This window comes from Schistocerca nitens, chromosome 8 (genome assembly GCF_023898315.1).
Source record: "Schistocerca nitens isolate TAMUIC-IGC-003100 chromosome 8, iqSchNite1.1, whole genome shotgun sequence".
Classification (NCBI taxonomy): Eukaryota; Metazoa; Arthropoda; class Insecta; order Orthoptera; family Acrididae; genus Schistocerca; species Schistocerca nitens.
In genome coordinates, this window is record NC_064621.1 from 513,619,437 (window position 1) to 513,646,349 (window position 26,913).

The following is a 26,913-nucleotide window of genomic DNA, read 5'->3' on the forward strand; positions in this document are numbered from 1 at the left end:
AGTTGAAAACAAGTAAGTCTCCATTTCCGGATGGAATCCCAATTCGGTTTTTCAAGAAGTGCTCTATGGCACTGGCCCCGTACGTAGCGTGCATTTATCGCGAATCTCTCGCCCAGCGAAAATCCCAAGCGACTGGAAAAAACGCAGATGACTCCTGTGTATAAGAAAAGCAAAAAAAACGGACCCGCAAAATTACAGATCAATATCCCTAACATCGCGTTGCTGCAGAGCCCTTTGAATACATTCTTAGTTCGAATATAAAGATTTTCTTGAGACCGAGATTTTGAAAGTGAACGCAACTTCAACGTTTTGGAAGTAATCGATAATAGTAGCAGCACACTAAACTTTGTTTGCAGGCAATGGTGGCGTTAATAGAGGCATACGCTCACCAGGGAACTGTGTCGTCCTCAAGAGAGCTTGCTGGAGATTAGTTCTGCTACGCCCACTGACAACGCACTTTAAACTCCAGCGAGAAGACCAGTCTCATACCATTTAATTAAGTGGACAGTGACACTGTTTAAGTACGTCTGCAAGTTAAGGAAAACAGAACAGTCACGAGAATCTTGCAGTTGCTTGACAAGCTCCGGATAGAGATTCGCTGAGAGATTCTTAAGATGTAACTCACATCCTCCCTCTAGAAGCTGGAGACAACGCTGTTGTCAGCCAGCTTTGAGTACTACTTGTCTGTTAGGGGTTCATATGAGGACGGATTATTTGGAAATCGAAAAAGGCTCAAGATGAACTGTGCCCTCCGTGAGCGTGAGCGATACACTCACAAGGGAACCTCCCCATCGCAGCCCCCTCAGATTTAGTTGTAAGTTGGCACAGTGGATAGGCCTTGAAAAACTGAACACAAATCAATCGAGAAAACAGGAAGAAGTTGTGTGGAACTATGAAAAAAATAAGCAAAATATACAAACTGAGTAGTCCGTGTGCAAGATACGCAACATCAAGGAGAGCCCGGGCCCAGGAGCGCCGCGGTCCCATGGTTAGCGTGAGCAGCTGCGGAACGAGAGGTCTTTGGTTCAATTCTTCCTTCGAATGAAAAGTTTATTCTCTTTATTTTCGCAAATTTATGATCTGCCCGTTCGTTCGTTGACGTCTCTGTTCACTGTAATAAGTTTAGTGTCTGTGTTTTGGGACCGCACCGCAAAACCGTGCGATTAGTAGACGAAAGGACGTGCCTCTCCAATGGGAACCGAAAACATTTGACCGCAAGGTCATAGGTCAACCGATTCCTCCACAGGAAAAGACGTCTGATACGACACTGGTGACGGCATGTGCGTCACATGACAGGAATATGTTGTCGACCCACCTAACTTGTACACTTGGCGTATGGGTACAAAGATTCTTCTACCGTGCCCGATTTAGGTTTTCTTTTGGATGTGATAATCATTCCCAAAAAGTGATGAAAACATAAGAGTTTGTCACATAAACTGCAACAAATGAATGCAACAGTTTCACAGTCGCACAGTTTTCCCTGTGCTCTGTCAAAACATATGTTTTTAACGTTTTCAAATTTTTCCGAGTGTAGACCGTCAAATCCTGCATATGTCCAAGCAATTCTGAACATGTCCTGGAATTTTGGACAGCGAAGTTGATTATATAAAAAATTAAACTTTTCACTCGTGGGAAGACTTGAACCAAGGAACTCTCGTTCCGCAGCTGCTCACGCTAACCACGGGACCACGGCGCTCCTGGGCTCACACCATCCTTGATGTTGCTTATCTTGCACACGGACTACTCAGTTTGTATATTTTGCTTATTTTTTTCATAGTTCCACACAACTTCTTCCTGTTTTCTTGATCGATCTGTGTTCAGCTTTTCAAGGCCTATCCACTGTGCCAACTTATAACTAAATCTGAGGGGGGTGCGATGGGGAGGTTCCCTTGTCAGTAATGCTTACCAAAGTCCAGGTCAATCAAGGGGCGGGGGGCTTCAATGAGGTGACCTACGTGGATCAAGGAAAGGGCTAATGTGAAAGTTTGAGTTTCTGGTTTTGTGAACATCTACCTGACTACTCTCCAGTTCTCACTTAAGTGTCTGGCAGGAGTTCACCGGACCACCTTTTCTATTTCTTTACCGTTGCGCGCTCAAAAAACGACAATTTACTTATTCCCGGGCGAGCTCTGATTTCTCTTATTTTATTACGTCGGTGGGAATAAATAAAACAATTTCCCATTCGGAGGAGAAAGTTGGAAATTGAAGTTTGGTGAACAGATCTCGCCGCAACGAGAAACGCCTTTGTTTTAATCATTGCCAACCCAACTCACTTATACGTGACACATACTCCCCTGTTCCACGATAATACGAAACGAGCTGCCCTTCTATGAACTTTATCGACGTCTTCCGTCAATCCTTTATGATAAGAATTCCAAATCACGCAAAAGTGCTCCAGTAGAGGATGGAAGAAGGTAGTGTAGGCAGTCTCTTTAGCAGACCTTTTGCATCTTCTACGTTTTCTACCAGTAAAACGCAGTCTTTGTTTCGCCTTCTCCACAACATTATCTGTGTGATCGTTCCAATTTAAGTTGATCGTAATTATAGTCCGAAGGTATGTAGATGAATCGTCACTCAGTTTGTGTGATACATTGCATAACATAAATTTACAACATCGGATACACATGTATCGTTCGTACAAAGCTGTGATAAAATTAAAGAAACTAAGACATTTAAAGAGGTGTTCAGGAGGTCGTTCCAAGAGCTTATCATGCTACGCGGATGAAATTAGAAAGAGATGGAAAGAGGATGTAATACAATGATGTGAAATACAGCCGCTATCTTCTTCCCTCTAATGTTTCAGAGAAATATTGATAGTGTATTACCCGATTCAGTCACACCGATTAAATGAATGGGCGTAACTCCATCAAAGGACGTGAAATGGGACCGGTGCATAAGGTCACACTAAGGGCCAACTCCGATACGTTAGGAGAGTTCATTGAGTTCACGGAGACCGAGTGTGGCAGCCTTATGCGACCCATTCTTGATACTGCTGGAGTGTTTGAAATCCATACCGGGTCGGATTAACGAGAGACACTGAAACAATCCAGAGGCTGTTGCTACATTTATTAGCGATCGGTACGAGAAAGCTAGGGAAATGCTTCGTCAGCTGAGATGGGAATCGTAAGAGGGAAGAAGACAATCTTTTCGCGAAACTGTATGGAGAAAGGTCAGAAAACAGCGTTTACAACAGACGTCAAAACGATTTTAATAACACCAACGCACCTGTCTTGTAATGACCGCAAGTATAAGACTGAGGCATAAAGGTAACTCTTTTTTCCCTCGCTCAACTTACGACTGGACTTAGGAAAGAAATTACTGGCGACAGTAGGAAGTACACTCCTCCATGGACTATGATGTACAGAACATTTATGCAGACTTACATTTCATTAGGAGAAGTCTGTTTCAGATATTGCATGACATCACCTGGATAAGTCCACGGCTGGTTCCTCCGCAGCATGCCTACTTCCAAAATTTTTGGGGTTTTCGTGACCACTTGTTGACGTAAGAGTATTGGCTGTTGGTTTATCTCTCGGATTCTTCAACAGACTTTTTTTGGACACTTTTTCTGACGTTTCGCCAGTACGAGTGGCTGGCATAACATGGATTCACCCTCCATTGATGGTGGCGGACTAGAATGGAACCTACGGAGGAGATTATATGCACCTGTCGGCCAGCGTCCGAGGGCTTTCCTCTGGTCATTACTGCTGTGGCTCTCACTTGCAACCTGCAACGGTCGTTCCCTGAAGCACGGGAATCCAGGATCCGTTTATTGAGTCTTTCCTCTTTGTTGCTGAAGTTATTGTCATGTTTTTGGCTTTCTTTGGCTTCTGTGAACAAGCGGGCGTGGTAGCTCTCCTCCACAGCGAGAACTTCCGTGTTGGCCAGCTTTACTGTGTGGTCTGTCACGCAACGCGTGCTCCGCCACATCGACTTCTCCACCTGTCCCAAACTGCAGTGGCGTTTATGATTGGATCCTGGTGTCGATGGATAGTCCAGTCATTCCTACATAGCCTTTTCCGCCTGTACAGGGTACGCGGCGTATTCCCAACACTGCTAGTGAGTTCCTTTTGCTCTTTGTCGATCTGAGACACTTTTTGATCTTCTTGGTCAGTTTGTAAAAAGTAATTACTCAGCGTTTCCGCAATATGCGACGGATTCTGACGTATGGTCGAAAGGCCGCACCCGATGATTCTTCTAATAGTATCTCATTTTACAGTGTGTTATATCTCGTGACATTTCTTATGCAACTGGTGAATATCCATTGCTCCGAGAACGCTTTCCAGGCATTGCATCTCGCGTCCGAAGTGTTGCGACTCACCCTTCCGTCTTGCGCGTTACGAGAGTGTTAATCATCCCTTTTTTCTGGCTCGCGTAATGATTTGTCAGTGTGCGCAGGCATCAATCCGTGTGTCTCGCTTTCGATTCAAGTTGTGTCCCAGGTTCCCACCATTCCTCGTAACCACCACATCTAGAAATGGTAGCTGTTGGTCGCTTTCTATCTCCATAATATATTTTATGTTGGCGTGGAGGCTGTTCAGACGCCTTAACAAGTCACCGAGCTGTTCGTCACCGTCACACGAAGGAGGTCTCGAAGACGTACCCGTAGCACACTTTAGGACTACCAGGTGTCAAGTCCAGCGGCTGCCTTGTGAAATGCTCCACGAAGAAATTGCTAACGCAGGACATAATGGACTACCCATGGCGACGCCTTCTAGCTGTTCGTACAAATTGTTGTCCTACATGTAGCAGCTCGGGGTAAGACATGCAGGAAGAGCTCGGCGATATCATGCGGAAAAAGGGAAGCGATATGCTCCAGAGAATCAATGAGTGGCACATTGCCAGTCACTCGTGCTTATGAACTGTCAGAAAAATTGTCAAACGAATGTCGGCCGAAGAAGCAGAAACAGAAAACAACAGGCTATAAGTCATACATAATAACGTCAACGTCTGCCGCCGTGTGCTTTATATTATTGTGGCGTATTAACATAATTGCTACAGATTTATCAATACTGTTGACACTGTGTTGAATACACTTATCTTTGTCTTAACTCTGTAATAACATGCCAAAAGACATATGTGGTCGGTGAATCAAGTCGGATGAGTAAGTTAAGTGGTCCGGGAAAGAGAAATGAAATAAAAAGCAATGGAGCCGGAAAAAAATAAATACAAACACAGGAACAAGAGAACTGGAAGAGTGTTGATATTGTGACAGAGGTACTGGTTCGCTGTTGCACAGGAGGAAGACAGCTGGGATATGCCCGACAGGGAAGCTGTGCTGAAGATAACACACACACAAAAAAAAAAGCATTGCAGTCTGTTTCTGAACGCAGCGTACATAGTATTGCAGCAGACGCTAGTTAATCGTGCAGCTTGTTGCATAGAGCTTTGGCTGAAATTAAGAATGACATGGTGAGAGCCGTGCTGTTCAATGTCGGTACAGGCAAGATGTTGGACGTATCGGGTCATGTATTGCTCTTCTGGTATGATGCTAGTTACAGGGTCGCCGGACCGGAAAAGTGTTAATGCTGAGGGATATGCTCGGAAGCGATTTAATTGCTTTGTATGTCTACCGACAAGATAGATGACAGAGTAAAGAAACCACACACGTAAACTCTACAGGAGTTCGTGAGATATTCTGTGAGGGAAGGACTGTCACCAAAGGCAGTAAAATCAGAATGTCTCCTATATAAATTGACGTCTCTGCTTGTGATTTTTTACTGTTGGGGCAAGAGGAAGGTTCAAGCGTACTCACATAACCCCTCTATACTGTAAGAGCTGCAACGGAACATTGAAAAGGCATATTACTTTCATCCCTTGGGCAGAGTCATTACACGTATGATGCCATCGCCCAACCCCCGTAACTGATTTTAATAAGGACTAAGATGATCAAACAACCAAATGTCACATACACCTTTCGCAAAAATTCATGGCTATCTCGAGTCGTCTGCTGTCTGCGCTACTTTTGTCGTGCTGAATTTCATCACAGTTGTAATAGAAAATTCTTCGTAGAACGAGCAGAAACTAGCAAAATACACAAAGCAATCACTCATATAAATACATCGGCTACACCATTGCAATTTCATAACCACTTCCACAACCCTTTAGATCACATAACATCAACAGATACAAAGAAAGTAAATTGGAAAAAGAAAACACTATGTGGCAAGCACCCGTATCATCTAACACAGCCACATATCGATCAAGACGCATCCAACACATGGCTAAGGAAAGGCAATGTATACAGTGAGACGGAAGGATTCATGATTGCAATACAGGATCAAACAATAAACACCAGATATTACAGCAAGCATATTATTAAAGATCCCAATACCACAACAGATAAATGCAGACTTTGCAAACAACAAATAGAAACAGTAGATTACATCACAAGCGGATGTACAATACTAGCAAATACAGAATAAGACATGACAATGTAGTAAAAATAATACATCAACAACTTGCCATACAACATAAACTATTAAAACAACACGTTCCCACATACAAGTATGCACCACAAAATGTACTGGAGAATGATGAATACAAATTTTACTGGAACAGAACCATTATAACAGATAAAACAACACCACATAACAAACCTGACATCATACTCACCAATAAAAAGAAGAAATTAACACAACTAATCGAAATATCCATACCCAATACAACAAATATACAGAAGAAAACAGGAGAAAAAATTGAAAAATATATCCACCTGGCTGAGGAAGTCAAGGACATGTGGCATCAGGATAAAGTTGACATTATACCAATTATACTATCAACTACAGGAGTCATAACACACAGTATCCACCAGTACATCAACGCAATACAGCTACATCCAAACGTATATACACAACTACAGAAATCCGTAATTATTGATACATGTTCAGTTACGCGAAAGTTCCTAAATGCAATGTAACATATGGAATGGAAATGAAGTCCCATGCTTCTTTACAGAGCGTAGGGGAACGATGCGGGAGACCCGCACCGCTTTACTAGGCAAGGTCCTAGTGGAGGTGGTTTGCCATTGCCTTCCTCCGACCGTGATGGGGATGAATGATGATAGTGAAGACGACACGACAACACCCAGTCACCTCGAGGCAGGAAAATTCCCTGACCCCGCCGGGAATCGAACCCGGGACTCCGTGCTCGGGAAGCGAGAACGCTACCGCGAGACCACGAGCAGCGGACAATCGTACAGTTAAAATGAAGTCACGCTTGATCAAGGTCCGCGTCACTTTCCATTTTTAACCAGACATAACGTCTGAGAAAGGAAAGAAATAATAATGTCATATAGGACATCAGCTTGGTGCGTATTTCCTTGTCCGTCAGCCAACGGCATCCAAATTTCCCCAGATGGTCGTCCATCCATGTACCAGCCAAGCCCAACGTTGCTTCACTTCGGTGATAGGGCGGGAACCGCTGTTACCGACGCGGCAAGGCCGTTCGGCGCAATAGTAAAGATTCGGCAGATGAATAACTGATCAGATTTGGTTTTTTTCCCTTTGTTTCCAAGTTCTATTTAAGCACCAGAGAGCTTATCTACACGCTATAACTCTATTGTGCCCAGTTAGGTGGCTATCAAGCATTATACCGACATTTTTACTTCTATTATCGTTTTTTGTAGATGTCTTGTTTTTGTATATATACAGAGTATTATCAAGTACTATGGGAGAGACGACTTCACAACAAAGTTAATTGATGAACTTATGGCTTGCTGCCTGTTGTACGAGGTGGTTGTAATTAAAGTGCAACTACTCACGAATGTCCAGTTGGCTGTAATTATCGTACGGCAGCGTTAGTGCGGAACCGATTTACACTGGAAAAAAATTAGTTTCGATTTTGGCCACCAGGTGTTAAACTGGCACTGTACAGCAACGTGTCGACATCTCCGGTGCTCATATTGATCGTCGGCAGTTAATTATAAAATCAACATTATGTCTTCCTCACTTGTAGGATCTTTTCTGCCCGCGTCCCATTCCTAATATATTATTTATGGAAACACTTATTTATCTTTCTCCTGCATTCACAGTGCCAGATTTGCACCGTCCAGGACACACGTTTCCATCCGGAGTTTATTTTCCCCTGGAATCCTCTAAAATCTCCTTTGTTTTACGGAACACAGGAGAAAAATAAACTGTAGATGGAAATCCGTGTCTGAAACTGTCATCCACCAAGGCAACAGTGCATCAGATCTGTAAGAGACAAGGTCTGTCTATGCAGCAGCTAGCTCCATCTTCTCCACTACCATTGGTAACGATCAAAAAATCGCGATCACTGAGTAACAAACAACATTGCGAGATAACTGTAACTTCGACACTGTGTAACGTTATTGGGAGCCGTTTCCGGACACAGGTCTCTGTCCTCTATTTGTTCCTAAAGGCACCCACTACAACCCCTTGAAGTTTGTCTCTACATTTCTGGTACACCCTGTGTGTGTGTGTGTGTGTGTGTGTAATAAATGTTGTTGTTGTGATCTTCAGTCTGAAGACTGGTTTGGAACTGCTCTTCATGCTACTCTATCCTCTCCAAGCATCTTCATCTGTGAATAACTACTGCAACCTACATCCTTCTGAATCTCTCTTAGTACCCCCCGTCTGCCCCTTCCTACATACCCCTCCAACCAGTACTAGACTGGTGATGCCTTGATGTGACAGAACGTGTCCTATCAACTGATCCCTTCTTTTAGTCACGTTGTGCCACAAATTTCTTGTCTCCCCAATTCTATTCAGTACTTCCTCATTAGTTTCGTGATCGACCCATCTAATCTTCAGCATATTTCTGTAGCACCACATTTTGAAAGCTTCTTTTCTCTTTTTATCTAAGCTGTTTATTGTCCATGTTTCATTTCCATATATGGCTACACTACAGACATATACCTTCAGGAAAGGCCTCCTAACACTTAAATCTATGTTCGATGTTAACAGATTTCTCTTCTTCAGAATTGCTTCACTTGCCATTGCCATTCTGCATATATATATATATATATATATATATATATATATATATATATATATATTTTTTTTTTAAGGGCTTACGGGACCAAACTGCTGAGATCATCGGTCCCTAAGCTTACACACTACTGAACCTAATTTAAACTAATTTACGCTATGGACCACACACACACACACACACACACACACACACACACACACACACACACACACACACACACACACCTGTCCGCCCGCCCGAGGGAGGACTCGAACCTCCGACTGGGAGTGCCCGCGGACCGTGACAAGACGCCTCAGACCGCGCGGCCATTTAATTCGACCAAATTCCATTATGCTCGTTTTGCTTTTGATGATGTTAATCTATTATCTTCATTTGAAGACACGGTCCACTACGTTCAAATGTTCTTCCAGTTCCTTTGTTGTCTCTGACAGACTTACAATGCCATCGACAAACCTCAAAATTTTTGTTGCTTCTCCCTTGATTTTAATTCCTACTCCAAATTTTTCTTTGGTTTCCTCTACCGCTTGTTCGATGTTCAGACTGAATAACATCGGGGACAGGCTACAACCCTGCCTCACTCCCTTCTCAATCGCTGCTTCCCTTTCATGCCCCTCGACTCTTGTTACTGCCGTAATGTACAAGCTGTAAATAGTATTTCGCTCCCTATATTTTACCCCTTCAGAAATTCAATGAGTGTATTTCCGTCAACATTCTCAAAAGTTTTCTTTAAGTCTGCAAATGCTGTAAATGTAGGTTTCCCTTTCTTTAATCTACCTTGTAAGATGAGTCGTAGGGTCAGTATTGCCTCGGGTGTTCCTACATTTCTCCAGAATCCAAACTTATCTTCCCCGAGGTCAGCTTCTATCAGTTTTTCCGCTCTTCTGCAAAGAATTTGCAGTAGTATTTTGCAACCATGATTTATTAAAATGATATTTCGGTAATTTTCAAACCTGACAGCAACTGCTGTCTTTGGAATTGCCGCATTCTCGTTGTCGGGTGAGGGTATTTCGCCTGTCTCATACAGTTTGCACACCAGATGGAAGAGTTTTGTCATGGCTGGCTATACCATGGCTGTCTGTAGTTCTAACGGCATGTCGTCTAATCCTGGGGTCTTGTTTCGACTTAGATCTTTCAGAGCTTTGTGAAATTATTCTTATCTTCATCTACGACCACTTCCCTGTCTGTAATATTGCCTTCAAGTTCATCTCCGTTGAACAGCCCGCTAAATAATTCTTTCAGCTTTCGCGCCACTGCTTAGTATTGGTTTTCCTTCTGAGTTCTTGATATTAATTCAGCTGCTTCCTATTCTCCAAAGGTCTGTTTAATTTTCCTGTTGGCTTTATCTATCTTTCCCTGGTGAAATATTCTTCTAAATCCTTACATTCGACCTTTAGCCATTTCTGCTTAGCCATTTTGCTTTTCCAGTCAATTCCTCTGAAACTCTCAGCAAGAACCTTATCAAGGGCTCATCTCCTTAATTTCGTACCGTTTTCCAATTTCTTCAGTAGGTTTAAACTGTTAATTTCCATATTCAACAAATAATGCTCAGAGTCCACTACTGCTCCTGGAAATGTCTTACCATAAAAATACAGTTAACGAAGCAGGCGAAAGCGAATACAAACATATAAAATTTGTTAGCTTATCACTAGCAAATTAGTAGTGTTGTTCGCAAGATTGACAGATTTGTAGGACATAAAATCTGGAAATTGTTAGGAAATTGGCAATTTGGTAGGACAACAGATCTGCGTTGATTGTATAGTTGACGGATTGGATTTTCTATTGCGTATTGTGGCACTGATCGTAAAACTGGTAGGACGCCAAATTTGAAAATTGGTAAACCTTGTAGACTACGCCACAAAAAAACAGTGTGTTCTGCGTACTGCTTTGTGTGTAAACCGGCGACCGTGTTAACGCAGTAGGAGAAACATATACATTTTACCACAATACCATCAAGTAATGTTATTCGTAGGTCTTAAATAAAAAAGAACCAGTGTTTATGAAACGAAAACTACTATCGACCTGTCTATAAATTATTTAATAAGGAAATAGAGACCCTGTTGCATGTGGTTGATCTAATTTTGTGTGTTTCGCTTCGATATATAACTGCAGTATTTACCGTGCACATATGTGAAGAAGATATTGTACTACTGCACAGTGGGTACATCGAAAAATGACGTTAACAAAAGTTGCCCTTGTCAACTGTGAGCAGCTGTATAAAAAAAAAAAAATAGACCAAAATGCAAGCGTAAAAAAATGTTAGAATTAGGTGCTTGACGTTACGATAACACATCTTCTTTTGAGTAGTTCCATAACTTACTTTAAAACCATCAGAAGCATTGCTTCCATTACGAAGAAAGACAAACTTTTACCAGCTGCCAAAGAATCGATGCTTTTTCTGTAAGCCCTACAAAGCATGACCATCGCCCATCTCTTACATCCTTGCACAGTACAGCTATAGACCTACCTACAGTAAAAAAAAGCGCTTATCTGTAGCGTGATTCGTCTTGTCACATGACACGTCCGTCTAACACAAAGGACACTCCCTCTGCCGGTCGGGGGTTAGAATAGGCATGAGGTATTCCTGCCTGTCGTAAGAGGCGACTAATAGAAGTTTCACACGTTTCGGTCCGTATGTGATGGCTTTGACCTCCATTCTTCAAATTTTCCGTAAGAGCGAGCCAATTGGGGAAGGGCGCCTTACTTGGTGCATTGTGTACATCGTACACTGAGATCTTTAGCCCACTTTCTCGTCGTCGTATTGCAGTCCCGCCCATTCTCCATCTCTTGGGCGAGGACACCTTCCTGGGTGCGTTTTCCACCATGCACTATGCAGTGTCGCTTTCTGCGTCGACGATGAACATGGACTTGTTTGCACCTGATGCCCAGCACGGTAGCCAGTCCATTGTGGTGGGGCCGCCATGTACCCTGTTGGTTCTAGCCCCCTGACCATACAGGGATCGCTCTGCTGATGCCTGCGACGTTAACTCCCCACGTATGCCAAGGTGTAGATGCCCATCCCCCTGGGGCATTGGAACTCCTGGCAATGGCCATCCTGCCAGGTGTCCTTTGCTGTGGCTGGGTGGCGTCCGTGCGGAGGGCCCCTGATCAGAGTGGGTGCCATCAGGGCGGATGACACGCAATGAAGCGAAGTCCATCATTTCTTGCTGGTGGTGAAACACCAGGAGTCTCTAAGCGTTCACGAGCTCAATTCAACCAACAGAAGTACGACCCCAAATCGTTCCCTCCCTGGCCATACCATGAGAGGAACTACAGGCTAAGGATGCCAACGGATCTTATTTGCCCCAGTACCTTGTATGTTCGAGAGCTGATGGGGAATTTTTCAGGATGATGAAGCCTCAGTTTATTGTTGAGAATCGAGAGGACAAGTTTGGGGAAGTGGGAGGGCTTGTCCAAAATGAGATCTGGGGATGTCTTGATCAAAACAGCATCCACTGCCCAGTCACGGGCGTTACTCGCTTGTGACAAGCTGGGGAATGTTTCTGTAACCATCACGCCCCATAAGAGCTTAGATATGGTCCAGGGTATCATATTTCACAGAGACCTTCTTTTTCAGTCTGACGATGAGCTGCGCGCTAATTGAGAGTGGCGAGGTGTACATGTCATCCGGCGTATCCATTGGGATCTGAGGGATAATCAGGTTGCCTCCGGTGCCTTCATCTTAGCCTTCGAGGGTGATACATTGCCCGAGAAGGTCAAGGTGATGGTCTACCAGTGTGATGTAAAGCCCTATATCCCTCCCCTGATGCGGTACTTTAAGTGCTGGAAGTTCAGCCATATGTCTTCCCGCTGTACTTCCAACGTCACATGTCGAGATTGCAGACACCCATCACATCCCAATACTCCATGTGCCCTGCCTCCCATCTCTGTCAAATGTGGAGAGCACCATTCGCCTTGCTCGCCAGACTGCAAGATTCTCCAGAAAGAAAGGAAAATCATGGAGTACGAGACCCTGGACCGACTGACCTACACTGAGGCTAAGAGAAAATTTGAATGCCTGCATCCTGTGCGTATGACATCGTCTTATGCTGCCGGTACAACAGTTCTGGCATCATCAGCTCTGCCAACTCATCAGCTCTGCCAACCCTAGTAGCCGGAAGACTACACCTGCCCCCTTGATGGTGGGGGGGGGGAGGCATTTCCCTCCCTATTGCTTCTGCACCACTACTTTGGGAGCAACACCCCCAAACCATCGGGTAAATCCGTCCTCACTTCTAAGCCGGAGAAGCATAAGTCTTCTTTGGCTTCTCGCTTGGGTCACTCCCTTCCCAGGTTTCTTCTAGTGGGAAAGACGACACCCGCCAGTGGCTGAAGAGCCCAAAAGCAGCTGGTCGTAGGGCTTCACACTCATCTTCAGTCCTAGAGACTGAGCCAGTGAAGTCCTTCTAGCCAGGGAAACCCAAGGAGCAGCGAGGGAAATCCAAAAAGAAAACCCCTAAGACCAAGGAAATTGTGGTGGCACCCACACCACCACTACCTACAAGCTCTGTGTCTGGGGTGGAGATTTTGGCGTCCGCTGAGGACCTAGATCTGTCCAGATCCTCAGACACAATGGTTATGGACTGCTCAGGCAATAAATCTGTGGCAGCAGGCGACTCTGAGGCGTAAACTACCTCATTGAATGCTCTATGCCTTCCCAGTGTCACGATGTCATCCTCCATTCGAATTTCGGCGGTTTTTTCCACCGCCTGGCTGAGCTACGGCAACTGTTAAGCTTTACACCTGGTGTCTGCATTGCCCTACAGGAAACCTGGTTGCCAGCAATGCGGATCCCCTCCCTCCACAGTTACAAGGGATATTACTGGAACCATAGCGACAATAATCGAGTGTTCGGTGGAGTTTGCATTTATGTCCTAAACTCAGTCTGTAGTGAACCTGTGCCCCCTCAAACCCCTCTTGAAGCTGTGGCTGTCAGAATAAGGACGACGCAGGAAATAGCTGTTTGCTATGTATATCTTCCTCTAGATGGTGCAGTAACCTTGAATGTATTAGCTGCACTGATAGATCACCTTCCTAAACCTTTCCTACTTTTGGGAGATTTTAACGCCAATAACCCCTTGTGGGGTGGCACTGTGCTTACTGGCCGAGGCAGAGATGTCGAAACTTTACTGTCTCAGTTCGACTTGCGCCTCTTAAATACTGGGGCCGCCACACATTTCAGCGTGTCTCATGGTAGTTACTCGGCCATTGATTTATCAGTTTGAGGCCCAGGACTTCTCCCATCTATCCACTGGAGAGCATATGACGACCTGTGTTGTAGTGACCACTTTCCCATCTTCTCGTCACTGCCATCAGGCCCATGGACGCATGCCCACATGGGCTTCAGACAAGGCGGACTGGGGAACTTTCACCTCTGCTGTCACCGTTGAATCTCCCCCACACGGTAACATCGATGTGATGGTTGAGCAGGTACTATAACAATTATTTCTGCGGCAGAAACCGCGATCTCTCGCTCTATAGGTTGCCCGAGGTACGAGTCAGTCCTTTGGTGGTCGCCGGAAGTCGCTGAAGGAATGAAGGAGCGTCGGCGAGCTCTACAGCTACATAAGCGGCACCCTTCTCTGGAACACCTCATAGCCTTTAAACGGCTCCGTGCCCACGTTCGCCAACTTATCAAACGACAGAGGCAGGAATGTTGTGAGAGTAACTTCTCGACCATTGGTTGCCATACGTCACCTTCCCAAGTGTGGGCAAAGATTAAGCGTCTTTTAGGGCACCAGACCCCAACAGGTGTTCCTGGTGTTGCCATAAATGATATGTTATCTACCGACTCAGACGCGATTGCCGAGCACTTTGCTAGAGCCTCTGCGTCGGAGAATTACCTCCCAGCCTTTCGCACACTAAAACGGCGGCTGGAAGAGAACGTCCTCTCATTCACTACACGCCACAGTGAATCCCATAACGCCCCATTTACAGAGTGGGAGCTCCTCAGTGCCCTTGAACATTGCCCCTACACAGTTCCTGGGCCTGATGGGATCCACAGCCAGATGATTAAATATCTCTCGCCTGACTACAGGCAACATCTCCTCGTCATCTTCTGGCGGGAGAGCACCATCATTCCGTTGCTCAAACCCGGTAAAAACCCGCTTGATGTGGATAGCTATCGGCCCATCAGCCTCACCAATGTTTTTTGTAAGCTGCTGGAACGTATGGTATGTTGGCAGTTGGGTTGGGTCGTGGAGTCACGTGGCGTACTGGCTCTATGTCAGGGTGGCTTCCACCACAGTCGCTCTACCACTGATAACCTTGTGTCCCTCGAGTCTGCCATCTGAGCAGCCTTTTCCAGACGCCAAACCTGGTTGCCGTCATTTTTGACTTACGTAAAGAATAGACACGACCTGGCGACATCATATCCTTGCCACATTGTATGAGTGGGGTCTCCAGAGCTCGCTCCCTATTTTTATCCAAAAATTCCTGTCGCTCCATACTTTCTGTGTCCAAGTTGGTGCCTCCCATAGTTCCATCCATATCCAGGAGAATGGAGTCCCACAGGGCTTTGTATTGGGTGTGTGTCTATTTTTAGTGGCCATTAACGGTCTAGCAGCAGCTGTTGGGCCCTCCGTCTCACCTCTGTGTGCAGACGACTTCTGCATTTCATACTGCTGCTCCAGTACTGTTGTTGCTGAGTGTCGCCTACAGGGAGCCATCCAGAAGGTGCAGTCATGGGCTGTAGCCTACAGGTTCCAGTTTTCAGCCGCAATGTCGTGTGTCATGCACTTCCGTCGGCGTCGTACCGTTTATCCGGATCCAGAATTTTATCGTCATGACAGTCCACTCACTGTAGTGGAAACATATCGATTCTTAGGACTGGTTTTCGACACTCGTTTGTCTTGGCTTCCTCATCTTCTTTAGCTTAAACAGAAGTGCTGGAAGCACCTCAATGCCTTCCATTGCCTGGGCAACACCAATTGGGGTGCAGATCGCTCTAAGCTGCTGCGGCTCTACAGAGCCCTTGTCCAATCCTGAATTGACTATGGAAGTGTGCTTTATGGTTTGGAGTGTGCTTTATGGTTTGGCAGCGCCCTCAGCATTGCATTTACTCGTTTGTGCACCACTGCGGTGTTCGACTAGCAACAGGAGCTTTTAGGACGAGTCCGGTGACCAGTGTACTGGTTGGTGAATGCTGGGGTCCCTCCATTGCAGATTAGACGTGCACAACTGCTTGCCAGTTACGATGCACACGTTCGTAGTTCTCCTGAGCATCCGAATTACCATCTCCTTTTCCCGCCCGTGGTACTGCATCTCTCGCATCGGCGGCCCAGGTCCGGCCAACGATTGCGGTTGGTGTGTGGTCCCTTCTCTCCGAACTGGAGTCCTTCCCTTTACCGTCTCTACTTGCTGTCCGTTCACGTACGCCTCCAAGGTGTACTTCTCGACCGTAGCTTCGTCTGGACCTTTCATGTGGCCCTAAGGACTCCGTTATCCCTGCGGCTCTCCGCTGTCATTTAATTTCGATTCTTGGCATTTTCCGGGGCTCTGAAGTGGTTTACACCGACGGCTCGATGGCTGATGGCTTCAAATGGCTCTGAGCACTATGGGACTTAACATCTTAGGTCATCAGTCCCATAGAACTTAGAACTACTTAAACCTAAATAACCTAAGGACATGACACACATCCATGCCCGAGGCAGGATTCGAACCTGCGACCGTAGCAGCAGCGCGGTTCCGGGCTGAAGCGCCTATAACCGCATGGCCACCACGGCCGGCCCGATGGCTGATGGTCGCGTTGGCTTTGCATACGTTCACGGTGACCATATTGAACAGCATTCCTTTCCCAATGGCTGCAGTGTATTCACTGAAGATCTGGTGGCCATTTCTCGTGCACTTCAGTATCTCTTTTGATGCCCTGGGGAATCTTCTTTTATGTACTGACTCCTTGAGCAGCCTGAAAACTATCGACGAGTGCTACCCTCGTCATCATTTGGTAGCGCCCTTCCAGGATTCCATCTACTCTCTGGAACGGTCCAGTCGTTCAGTGCTGTTCATCTGGACCCCTGGTCACGTCGGAATCCTAGGAAATGAACTTGCTGACAAGCTGGCCAAACAGGCTACACGGAAACCACTTTTGGATATGGGCATTCCCGCAACTGACCTGCGTTCATTATTACGCCGCAAGGTTTTTCAGCTTTGGTAGATGAAATGGCAAAATCTCAGTATGCACAACAAACTGCAAGCCATTAAGGGGACCACGAATGTGTGGAATCCTCGATGATGATCTCTCGTAGGGACTCTGTGGTTCTCTGCCGGCTCCGCATTGACCATGCCTGGGCCACCCATGGCTACCTCCTGCGCCATGAAGATCCATCTCAGTGTTGGTGCGGTGCCCGGTTGACAGGGGCCCATATTCTTCTGCTCTATCCTTCTTTGGCTGCCCTGCAACTTCATCTTCGGTTGCCGGACTCGTTATCATTGATTTTAGCAGACAACGCCTCATCGGCTGATTTGGTTTTACGTTTCATTCGTGAGGGTGGGTTTTATCATTCGATCTGAGTTTTAGCGCATGTGCTTTGTCCATCTGTGTCCTCCACCCTAATGCTTTTAGGGTGGAAGTTTTAATGTGTTGCAGGGAGGCTGGATTTCCCTTTTTATTTTCGTGGTCGGCCAGCCACTGTAATCTGCTTCCTTGTTTTACTCTCTTCTAACTGTTTCTTTCATGTCTCTGTTGTTTCCTTGTCCTCTTCCAAGGGACCGATGATCTCGTAGTTTGTTCCCTTCTCCCGCCTCTAAACCAACCAGCCAGTCATCTTTCATGTGCATACAGTCACTCAAGGACGACACCTTCACGTACACCACAGCATCATCAGCAAACAACTGCAGATTGCTGCTCACTCTGTTTGACAGATCACTTATGTATATAGAAAATAATGTAACGTTTCGCTTGGGCACTCTGAAAGGTCCCCGTGTTTCAGAAGACGAACACTCGCCGTCAAGGACAACTCACTGGATTCTATTAAGAAGTCTTTCAGCCGCTAACATATGTGGGAACCTAATCTGTATGCTCGTATCTTCGTTAAGTCTGCAGTGGGGCACCATGTCAAATGCTTTTCGGAAGTCTAGGAATATGGAATCTGCCTATTGCCCTTCATCCATAGTTCGAAGGATATCATGTGAGAAAAGGACAAAATGATTTTCGCACGAGCGATACTTTCTGAAACAGTGCTGATTCGTGGACGGAAGTTTTTCCGTCTCATATGTAATATATTCGAACTGAGAATATATACAATAATTCTGCAACAAATCGACTTTAAGGATATTCGTGTGTAATTTTGCTGGTCCATTCTTTTACCCTCCTCATATACGGGAGTCCGCAGCTCGTGGTCTTGCGGTAGCGTTCTCGCTTCACGCGCACGGGGTCCCTGGTTCGATTCCCGGCGGGGTCAAGGATTTCCCGTGCATCGAGATGACTGGGTGTTCATCATTCATCCCCATTACGGTCGGCGGAAGGAAATGGCAAACCACCTCCGCTAGGACCTTGCCTGGTCGGCGGTGCGGGTCTTCCGCATCGTTCCCTACGCTCCTCGGAGTATGGGACCATCATCATTATCATCATATATGGGACCATCATCATTATCATCATATATGGGAGTCGCGTGCGTTTTTCTCCAGTCGCTTGAGACTTCGCACCGGGCGAGATGTTCTCCATAGACGCTAGCTAAGTGTGGGTGTACTCTTTGCACTAAGACACTAAGTGTACTGTACTCTTTGCAAAACTGGTTTGGGGTTCCATCCAAACCTGGTGACTTGTTTGCATTCGTTTCTGTACAGCAGGGATGTTTATTGCTATGTCCTCAATACAGGGGTCTGCACAGTGGTCAAACGATTGTATGTTTGACGATTTTCTTGCGTAAAAAATTTCTTAAATGCGAAATTTAAAACCTTGGCTTTCCATCTGATGTTTTGTACTGTCCCTCGTGACAGGTCAGGAAGTGACTAGATACTTGCTAAGCCCGTCTGCCGCTGGCGTTTGGGTAGGCGCAAGATGAAGTGCACTTGTGCGCCTGATTCCGAAGCCTTCTTTGATATCTGTAAATGAACAGTTGTTTTCACGAGGTGTCGAAGAGTTTGTTTAAGAATGGCTACGTGACCTATTGTGGTAGCGACTCCTGTCGTTGCTAGAGTTGCGACGGGATAACAGTTCGCTGATTTGTTTTGTTAACAGTCGACCTTGGCTGCAAGATAATCGTAGTCCGGTCATGTAACCACTGATGCCGATACCCTGTTGCAGTGCGCTGTTACTGTACTGATGAGAGTGCCTGTCATGGCGTCTTGTATCTTTTCACCTAGGTCTCCGACTGCGTCTAAAGGCATCTCAGTCTGCGAAGCTGTAATAGCTTTGACTTGCGGGGGTTGGCGGCTAGTCCACTAGATACGTAGCAGGTTGTCTGGTACGATGCAGATGTCGACTTTGGTTCTCGAATGCCTCAGGTACTGCGATGCTTTTCTGTCGCAGATGTCTTCCTGTGTCAAAAATTGGTGTACGCATTCTTCTTATGAGTTACCCGTGGAAGTTGGTCTCAGGTGGCGACATTATCACGTCCTCGACGTCTCCAGCGGAATAGTGATCGAGTTGGCTGACCACCTTGGCAAACTTCGTGGAATCTGTAGATACTCTAGTCTAATGAAAGTTTATCCCAACTTGCTCGAATCGTAGTAGGCTGGCTAGAAAGTAGTAGTGTGGCTAGAAAGACGGCAGCCACACTGCGTGTGGATACTGAAGGTATTGCCGCAGCCGGTGCGCCTGTCATTTTTAGAACTTGGTTTTATGAAAGTCCTTGCCTTTTTTGTGCTGCTTACGCATGTTGGTTATGTCGGGCCTTTTATGTGCTGTTTACGCATGCCGATTATATCGGGGTCACCAGTTTCGGAAAGGCTCGGTATGGGCCGTCTGAACAGCTTCATTTTTCGTGTCATAATATTCAGCTAGACTGGTACGTGAAATATAATTCTCGCACACCGTGGAAAAATCTTAATTTAGCACAACTCAGAAGGAGATTATCTTGTTAGGAAAGGTAGCTTAAGAGAAGCTTTCCATTGAGTAGATACGACTCTTTAGAACAATAATGTGGAACTATGTACGTTGTTGTCACCGAAGAAAGTTGTGCTGTAAAGTCAAACAATAAACGTATATTGTTGATGCTGAAACACAGCGCCTCTGGCAGCTAGTGCGTAAAAAAGTTGATAGCCGCGATAAAAACGAAGACAGCACAAATACAGCAGACGGCAATCTCGATCGCAACAAGCGTTCAACTTTGAGAATTATGTTCTTTCTTTTCATTTACTTTACGGATATCTGACTATTTCGACGTTTTTCGACTATGGAGAAGTTTCTTTAAGGTTGAGAAGTTTCTTCCGCTTATTTTACTTCTCTGCAACACGAAGCCATCTGTGATTTAGTGGTGTTCGCAAGCATTCCTCGTGATAATTTAGATTGACCCAGAACTGTGTTAATTTGATCCAAGTTTAGTGTTATACGACAGAGAGAATTCAAAACCGATCTCCAGTCAACAACGTTTATACAGTTGGTCGTTAACGAGACAGATACGAGGAGATGGTTAGTCCAAGCGGTGTGGAGTGTTTTCGTGGTTACTTGGACTTGCGTCCTCGGTGTTTCCTACCCTTTTTTAGGTGCTCTCCCCCACTTCTGATTTACACCAGCCGTTCACCAGCAGCGAAACTGTTGTCACCGTCTGTCAGGCAGTGTCCTCGCCGACAGCCTTCGTCTCCATATAGTTTCATAGGACTAAGCCACTTGTATTCTATACAGTGGGAGTAACTGAAATAATGATAACAACGAAAGGTAAGCCTTTTATTATCAAGGATGATCACCCTTACCGTGTGCACATAAAATATGATGAGTATACGACCTGGTTTTGCGTGAATTCCGGACGGAGTAAGTGCCGAGGCCGACTAAAAATTGCTGTTGTAGAATCATAGTTGAAGTGCAGCATTATTGCCAACGTGAAGAAGCAGATGTGCTGATTAAGAAACGAATTCGTAACTGCTAGAAAAGACTCCCCAAGGAAAAGATACTGCCTATTTTCTAAATTTTTAAAGAGCTATTTCAAGATTTGAAAGATAAAGGTTTAGATTTCGTAGCAAATGTGCCAAAATATGGAAACTACAGGACTGCATTGTGTAAAGCAAACGGGGAAGTTATTGCGACGTCCCAGAACCTTGGCACTGGTTTGCAGATTCAACTGAGCGAAGACATATTGAAATTAACTGCAGGTAACATTTTCGTGAAAACTGTCTTCTGGTCTGTTTCTGACAGAAGAATCCTAGTGTTCGACTGGGAAGAAACTAAGAAAATCGCGTGTCAAAATGGAACCGTTCGTACGGACAGGTAATTTGACAGTTGTTCGAAACAAATCAAACAACTGTACACCATACACGCTGACATCGGTAGCACAGGAGAAGAGGCGAAAGTATTTCCTGTTTTATTTGCTTTGTTCCCAGACGAAAGTCAACATACATATGACACATTTTTTTTCTGGATTGAAAAACACGATGCCTGGGTGGTCACCAAAAACCATAGTGCTTGGCACTTAAATGGCTAGAATTAACGTTATGAAAACAGTTTGCCCCGAAACGCCCCTTTCCGATTGCAACTTTCACTTCATCGAATGTTTGGAAAAGAAAATACAAGAAGTGGGGTTAAGGGAGGACTGCATGGATCGATCGAGAAAAAAATAATTGTTTTGCAGCTTGTGTGCCTACAGTGACACGTCCTCCAGCAAACAGTCTTGGTGAAGCGTGGAAGGTGGAGGAAATGCCCAGTGGACGGAAGATCCTAGTATGCTAACTGAAATTTGGAATGTTTGTAGCTAGCGGCACAGGACCATGAATATCTTCGTAGGTTCACATAGGAAACTAAAATGTATACTTGTTGATAAATAAACAGAAGGACAAAGCGTTAAAAGCTATATTTGAAATTAAATAAGACTCTCGTCTCCCGTCTTCAAAAAAGAAGAAAAAGATACATAGATCTTGACAAAAGGTTAAAAGACGTTAGAAGAGTATGTAACGACTCGGGGATTTAAGATTATGTTTAAAATGTCTGCCATTCATACAAAAAAAATTGCTTGTTAAAATTTATAAAATAAGAAGTTTAATCATTTGCTGCAGTAATGTAGAAAGAAAAAGGTGAAAATAAACCATAACAACTATAAAACAGTTGGCAAAGCTCCCCCCCCCCCCGGTCAAGCTCCCCCCCCCCCCCCCCCGGTCTCTGTTGTGGCGTCCTCTGACCGGCTAAAATATTTGTAGGTGGAAACACAACGTAGACCTCACGGGTTGCAAAGCCGAGCACTGGCTTGATCTGAATTACGGGGGGAACGAGAGAATGAGTGTGACTGCTCTCCTTGGACATTAGGACGCAAGAAGATACTATCCATTTATGGTTGATAATTTATTTTCGGAACCACATGTGAATGTTTTAATCGCGTCTGTCCTCTGCATTTGTACATCTGCAGTGAGTATATCGTTCATAAATAGTGTTTCTCTTTTCGGGAGCAGGCAGATTTTGTTTCAAGTGTATAGACAAGGTAAATGTATTTAGAAATGTTGGTTAGTCCGGTGACCAGGGTCATTTAGGATGTGGTTTTATTAAATCGCATTCGCTTCTGCTTCGAGAGAGAGACGATAAACGCGTTGAAGAATCTCCTGTGTGACAGCCAATTTTTAAACAGTGACTAGTTACGTAATTTGGATTTTCTGCAACATAATTTTGTCTGCCAGGAAGTGGCATCTGATATGAACAGATATTTCAAAGAGCAGAGGTCCCTACATAGGTTCTAATGCAGCGGTAGTGTATTTCTCTTAATTCGGAAAGTGCTAATACTGTCGTGAAAGATCCCACTGTAATCTAGTAGAGATCTCGACAACGATCGATGCGTTTTGCGCATTGTGACTGGATGTGCGCCCCTACAAAGAATGGGCCAACGAACCGAGAAAGTTTGTTGCTTGTTCTAGTCTGGAAACCAGGTATCTGCATGCAGGCTGCGAGCCGTACATTAGTCCCAACATCGTGCGGACGAGGTAACTTATATCGTTTGGTCTAACAGCATAATCAGCGGAATAAGGTGCTGTACACTTTAGCGGATATTCATCGGCAGTTGTGATTTGAGAGATTATATTGCTGGGGTTTTTATGTATCAGCCATCCTTCAAGATATACGACATCTCGATGTTGTCTACTGTACGTAACCTGGAGAGACTTGGCCATAGAAGTACAGGCACATATCTTCTACATATTGCGATGGTTCAAAAGCTGGCAGCAAAGAAATTTGAGTATCAGCAGTGTATGTGCTGTTTAATATCATACATACCTATCATGTCAAAGAAGAGCGCGCTGGATGAATGCAGCCAAGATGCATTTTGCTTAACCCACATTACAGTCGTGTTTTTAATAATCATTTCAACGCATTTGCTGATACAGGGGCTCACCGAAGTTGACCTATAGGATTCGACATGACGAGACTCTTCTCTGCTTCACTATAAATACGATTATTTTCCCATGTTGTAGAGAGACATTTTGCAGGCTACGTTCTTTGAAAACGCTGTAATGCCTCTGAAGGCAAATGTTGTCGGTGCCAGGGGTGGTGTTACAGGTTTGCTTGATTGGCAGTTGAAGTACTTTTCATTGAATGGGATGAAGAAAAGTGCTGCTTCACTGTGAGATCAAATAAAATTGCTTATGACTGGCAGATAACTGAGCGATTGTACTGCGAAGTCTTCTCTCCAGCCAGTGACTGCATCTCCAGTGATGTGGGCAAATTTTTTGTTTGTAAACCACTTCACGTTTCACCATATATCCACTGTTTTAGCTTTGCGGTTTTGTCTCGGCCGCTTTGTGGGCAGAGCCCTTTTCGTCCAGTCAGATCAAATATTGCTCTCTTTGGGTCGATTGTGATTTTTGTTTGTCGAAAAGCGTAACTATAATTGTTTCAACTTATCCACGTGCAGCGAAGACGTGCAGTCTACTTTATTTAGAGTCAGTCTTATTCTCTTCACTATTATTATAGAACATCATGGCAAGTTCATTTCGCTGAAATTTGTGACCCTGATTGAGATTAGGGAGTTACAGATTTGAGCTTCGCCACAAACTCAAATTAGTACCACTTCCTCCGTAGCCGTCACTATTTCTGACTTTCTACACCGATTTCAAACTGTCGGATTGAAAGCTGCTAAACACCTCCATACACTGATGCTCTGCCGATTACTGTGGTAAATAATCTAGTGCGAACCAATCCTAAATGAACGCTCGTTTAATATAGAAACATCCTCGGAGCCACTCGCAAGCGGTCAGTAAATGTCCTTTTCAGCCATCCTCCGGACATTGTATACCTACATTTCCTTCGACAACGGTTATTGTTTGTGAGGACCGAATTTTTTCGTAAAGTCGTCAAGCGAAAGAAATGCCGTGATAATGGAATGAAGAGTGGATTTAATTGCCAAATGCGGTGGCTAAAGGCACTGACACGCAGTTAGACTCAAATTGAAATCAGAAGACACTGTTCTGACTTAATTTGATTTGCTTGCTGAATTACGCACACAAAGATGGATCTGACAGATAGGAACGGCATCATGTCATACACATGTGAACTTATTTTTATTCTGACAGTCGATTTCGGTCACGGTCTGACGATCCTTGAGCCACGAAAGATGTATTTCACTTTGCATTCCACAATTTCAATAATTAAACAATACATTGTAATGCCCTTTTTTCTTATTAATTGTAACTGATACTGTACTCCTATCTTCCAGTGTAAACTATACGGTTTTATGCGCCTAGGAGGTCAGACTGTGACCGAAATCGATTGACTGAGTAAAAACTGGTACAGCTGTGTATTATGCGACACAGTTCCTATAGCCTACAAAAAATATAGATGTGACAGCTGAGAAGCTATAACTGCGCCAGATTACCAGAACACAGAGCGATGTGTACGCCAAAGCAATGAATATTTTGTTTCTTGTTGCAGGACACTGGCATCGGCATGACGAAGGAAGAGTTGGTGTCCAACCTCGGAACGATCGCGCGATCCGGATCCAAGGTGAGTTAAGCGGCTCCCGTTAAAGGCAGCTGCGCTGCTGAAGTTTGCGGGGATTTAGTACTAGAGCATATTGTGTCGGTATGAAAAAATGAGATTAGAATATGCGAAAGAAAAAAGAGGTCACCATTCCAAAAGAGCACACAATTTGAATTGTAGCGCTACAGATGGTGTAGAACTTGCACCAGAAGATCATATGGCCCTCCACCACTGACGTAAGTTATAAGACAGAAGTGAAGTGACGTGTCGTGTGTATGTGATAGCTTTGCATATGAAATCGCCAGAATACGGTGGGTTGACATGGGGCTGTGACAGAATGACAAAAAGGAGCTACGGTGATTGGACGTGCCCCTGAAAACACCTTGAATGAAATTGCCCGATTTGTTAGTGTAGCCTATCAACGCGAACTTTCCAACGTACCTACAAGGAACAGACATCTGGCGCGGCATGAGAACATCGGTCTTAAATTATCCTAACCGACAGACGTCAGATACTAGTGTCTCGTACAGAAAATAACAGTGGGTTTCAAACCCGACAAAAATCGCTGCTCTCAATGAATGCTGCTTCAGATCGACCAGTTTCCAGCCGAACGTCGCAATGGAAAATGCTTGCAATAACCACATCGCCAAACACCGTTGTTCACAGCTGCACATTTAGCTGCATCTCTTCAGTGTGCCATACAACACAGAAACTGGATGATAGCAGACTCGAGACGGTAATGTTCCAATGAGCCGCGATTTTTCCTCTTCCCAAATGACGATAGGTGTCAAATGCACCAATAACACACTGAAGCAGTATGCGGACACTGTGTTTCAAGCCGGGGAATGTTCAGTGATGTATTGCGGATGTTTTTTGTACCATGTTTTGGGCCCATTAAGGTTACAGCGAACATCAACCAGGATCTTTATTTCAACATTCTCTATGACCAAGTGTTGACTTTTCTTCTATATTTTCTTGATATATAGCCTACATTGTGGAAATTCTCGTCTTCCAAGCTGGCAACATCCGTTTGGATAGCGCTACAGGTATACGCCCGTGGTTTGACGAAACTTAGACATACTATTACATCTCGACTGGACCCCTTAATTACACGGTCTTAATTTCGTGAAAGTATATGTCAGAACCACTTGGAAAACGAGGATGGGGGGAAATGTAGCCTGTCGGTTCGGTAGCTCTAAAGGATGTACTCGTCAGTAAGCGGGCTCAGCTGGATAGCACGTATCTAAAGAAACTTGAGGACTCTCGTCCTCAATGAATTTAATGCAGAGCCAGTCTTACACGGTATTAGCGTGATGATTCCGGAGTGACTAATGTGTTGTAGGGTGTGGATTTGCTGCTCGCACAGAAGTGGGAAAGGGCACAAGACCAGGATGCGGTAAGGTCCCACTGGTTGAACGCAGATCACGTTTCCTTTGTTTTATGCATTTAACATCAACAAACAAAAGACGTAATCGAAGTAGTTTCTCACTCCCCTCCATGCCGTTGGCAAACGAGATATGTAGCTGTTTTCCCTTCTATATATCACAGGTAAAAATATTCCTAACGTTGCGTACGGTACGATTCTTGTTTGTGCCACTTGAAACACAGCAAAATATTTAAGGATCATTCGACCAACTCAATATTGAAGAAAATGCACTATATGATCAAAACTATCCGGACACCTGGCTGAAATGACTTATAAGTTCGTGACGCCCTCCATCGGCAATGGTGGAATTCAATATGGTGTTGGCCCACCCTTAGCCTTCACGACAGCTTCCACTCTCGCAGGCATACGTCCAGTCAGGTGCCAGAAGGTTTCTTGGGGAATGGTAGCCCATTCTTCACGGATTGCTGCACTGAGGAGAGGCATCGACGTCGGTCGGTGAGGTCTGGCACGAAGTCGGCGTTCCAAA

The 26,913-nt window shown here is 44.9% G+C and overlaps 1 protein-coding gene across 1 annotated transcript in view; it reads left to right on the plus strand.

The window, feature by feature from the left end:
* The window catches only part of LOC126198530 (heat shock protein 75 kDa, mitochondrial), a 379,324-nt gene that overhangs the window by 203,888 nt on the left and 148,523 nt on the right, over window positions 1-26,913 (plus strand). The window contains exon 5 of the mRNA XM_049934925.1: window positions 24,953-25,024. Within this exon, the coding sequence (XP_049790882.1) occupies window positions 24,953-25,024 (72 nt within the window). The remainder of the gene's footprint in view (window positions 1-24,952; window positions 25,025-26,913) is intronic.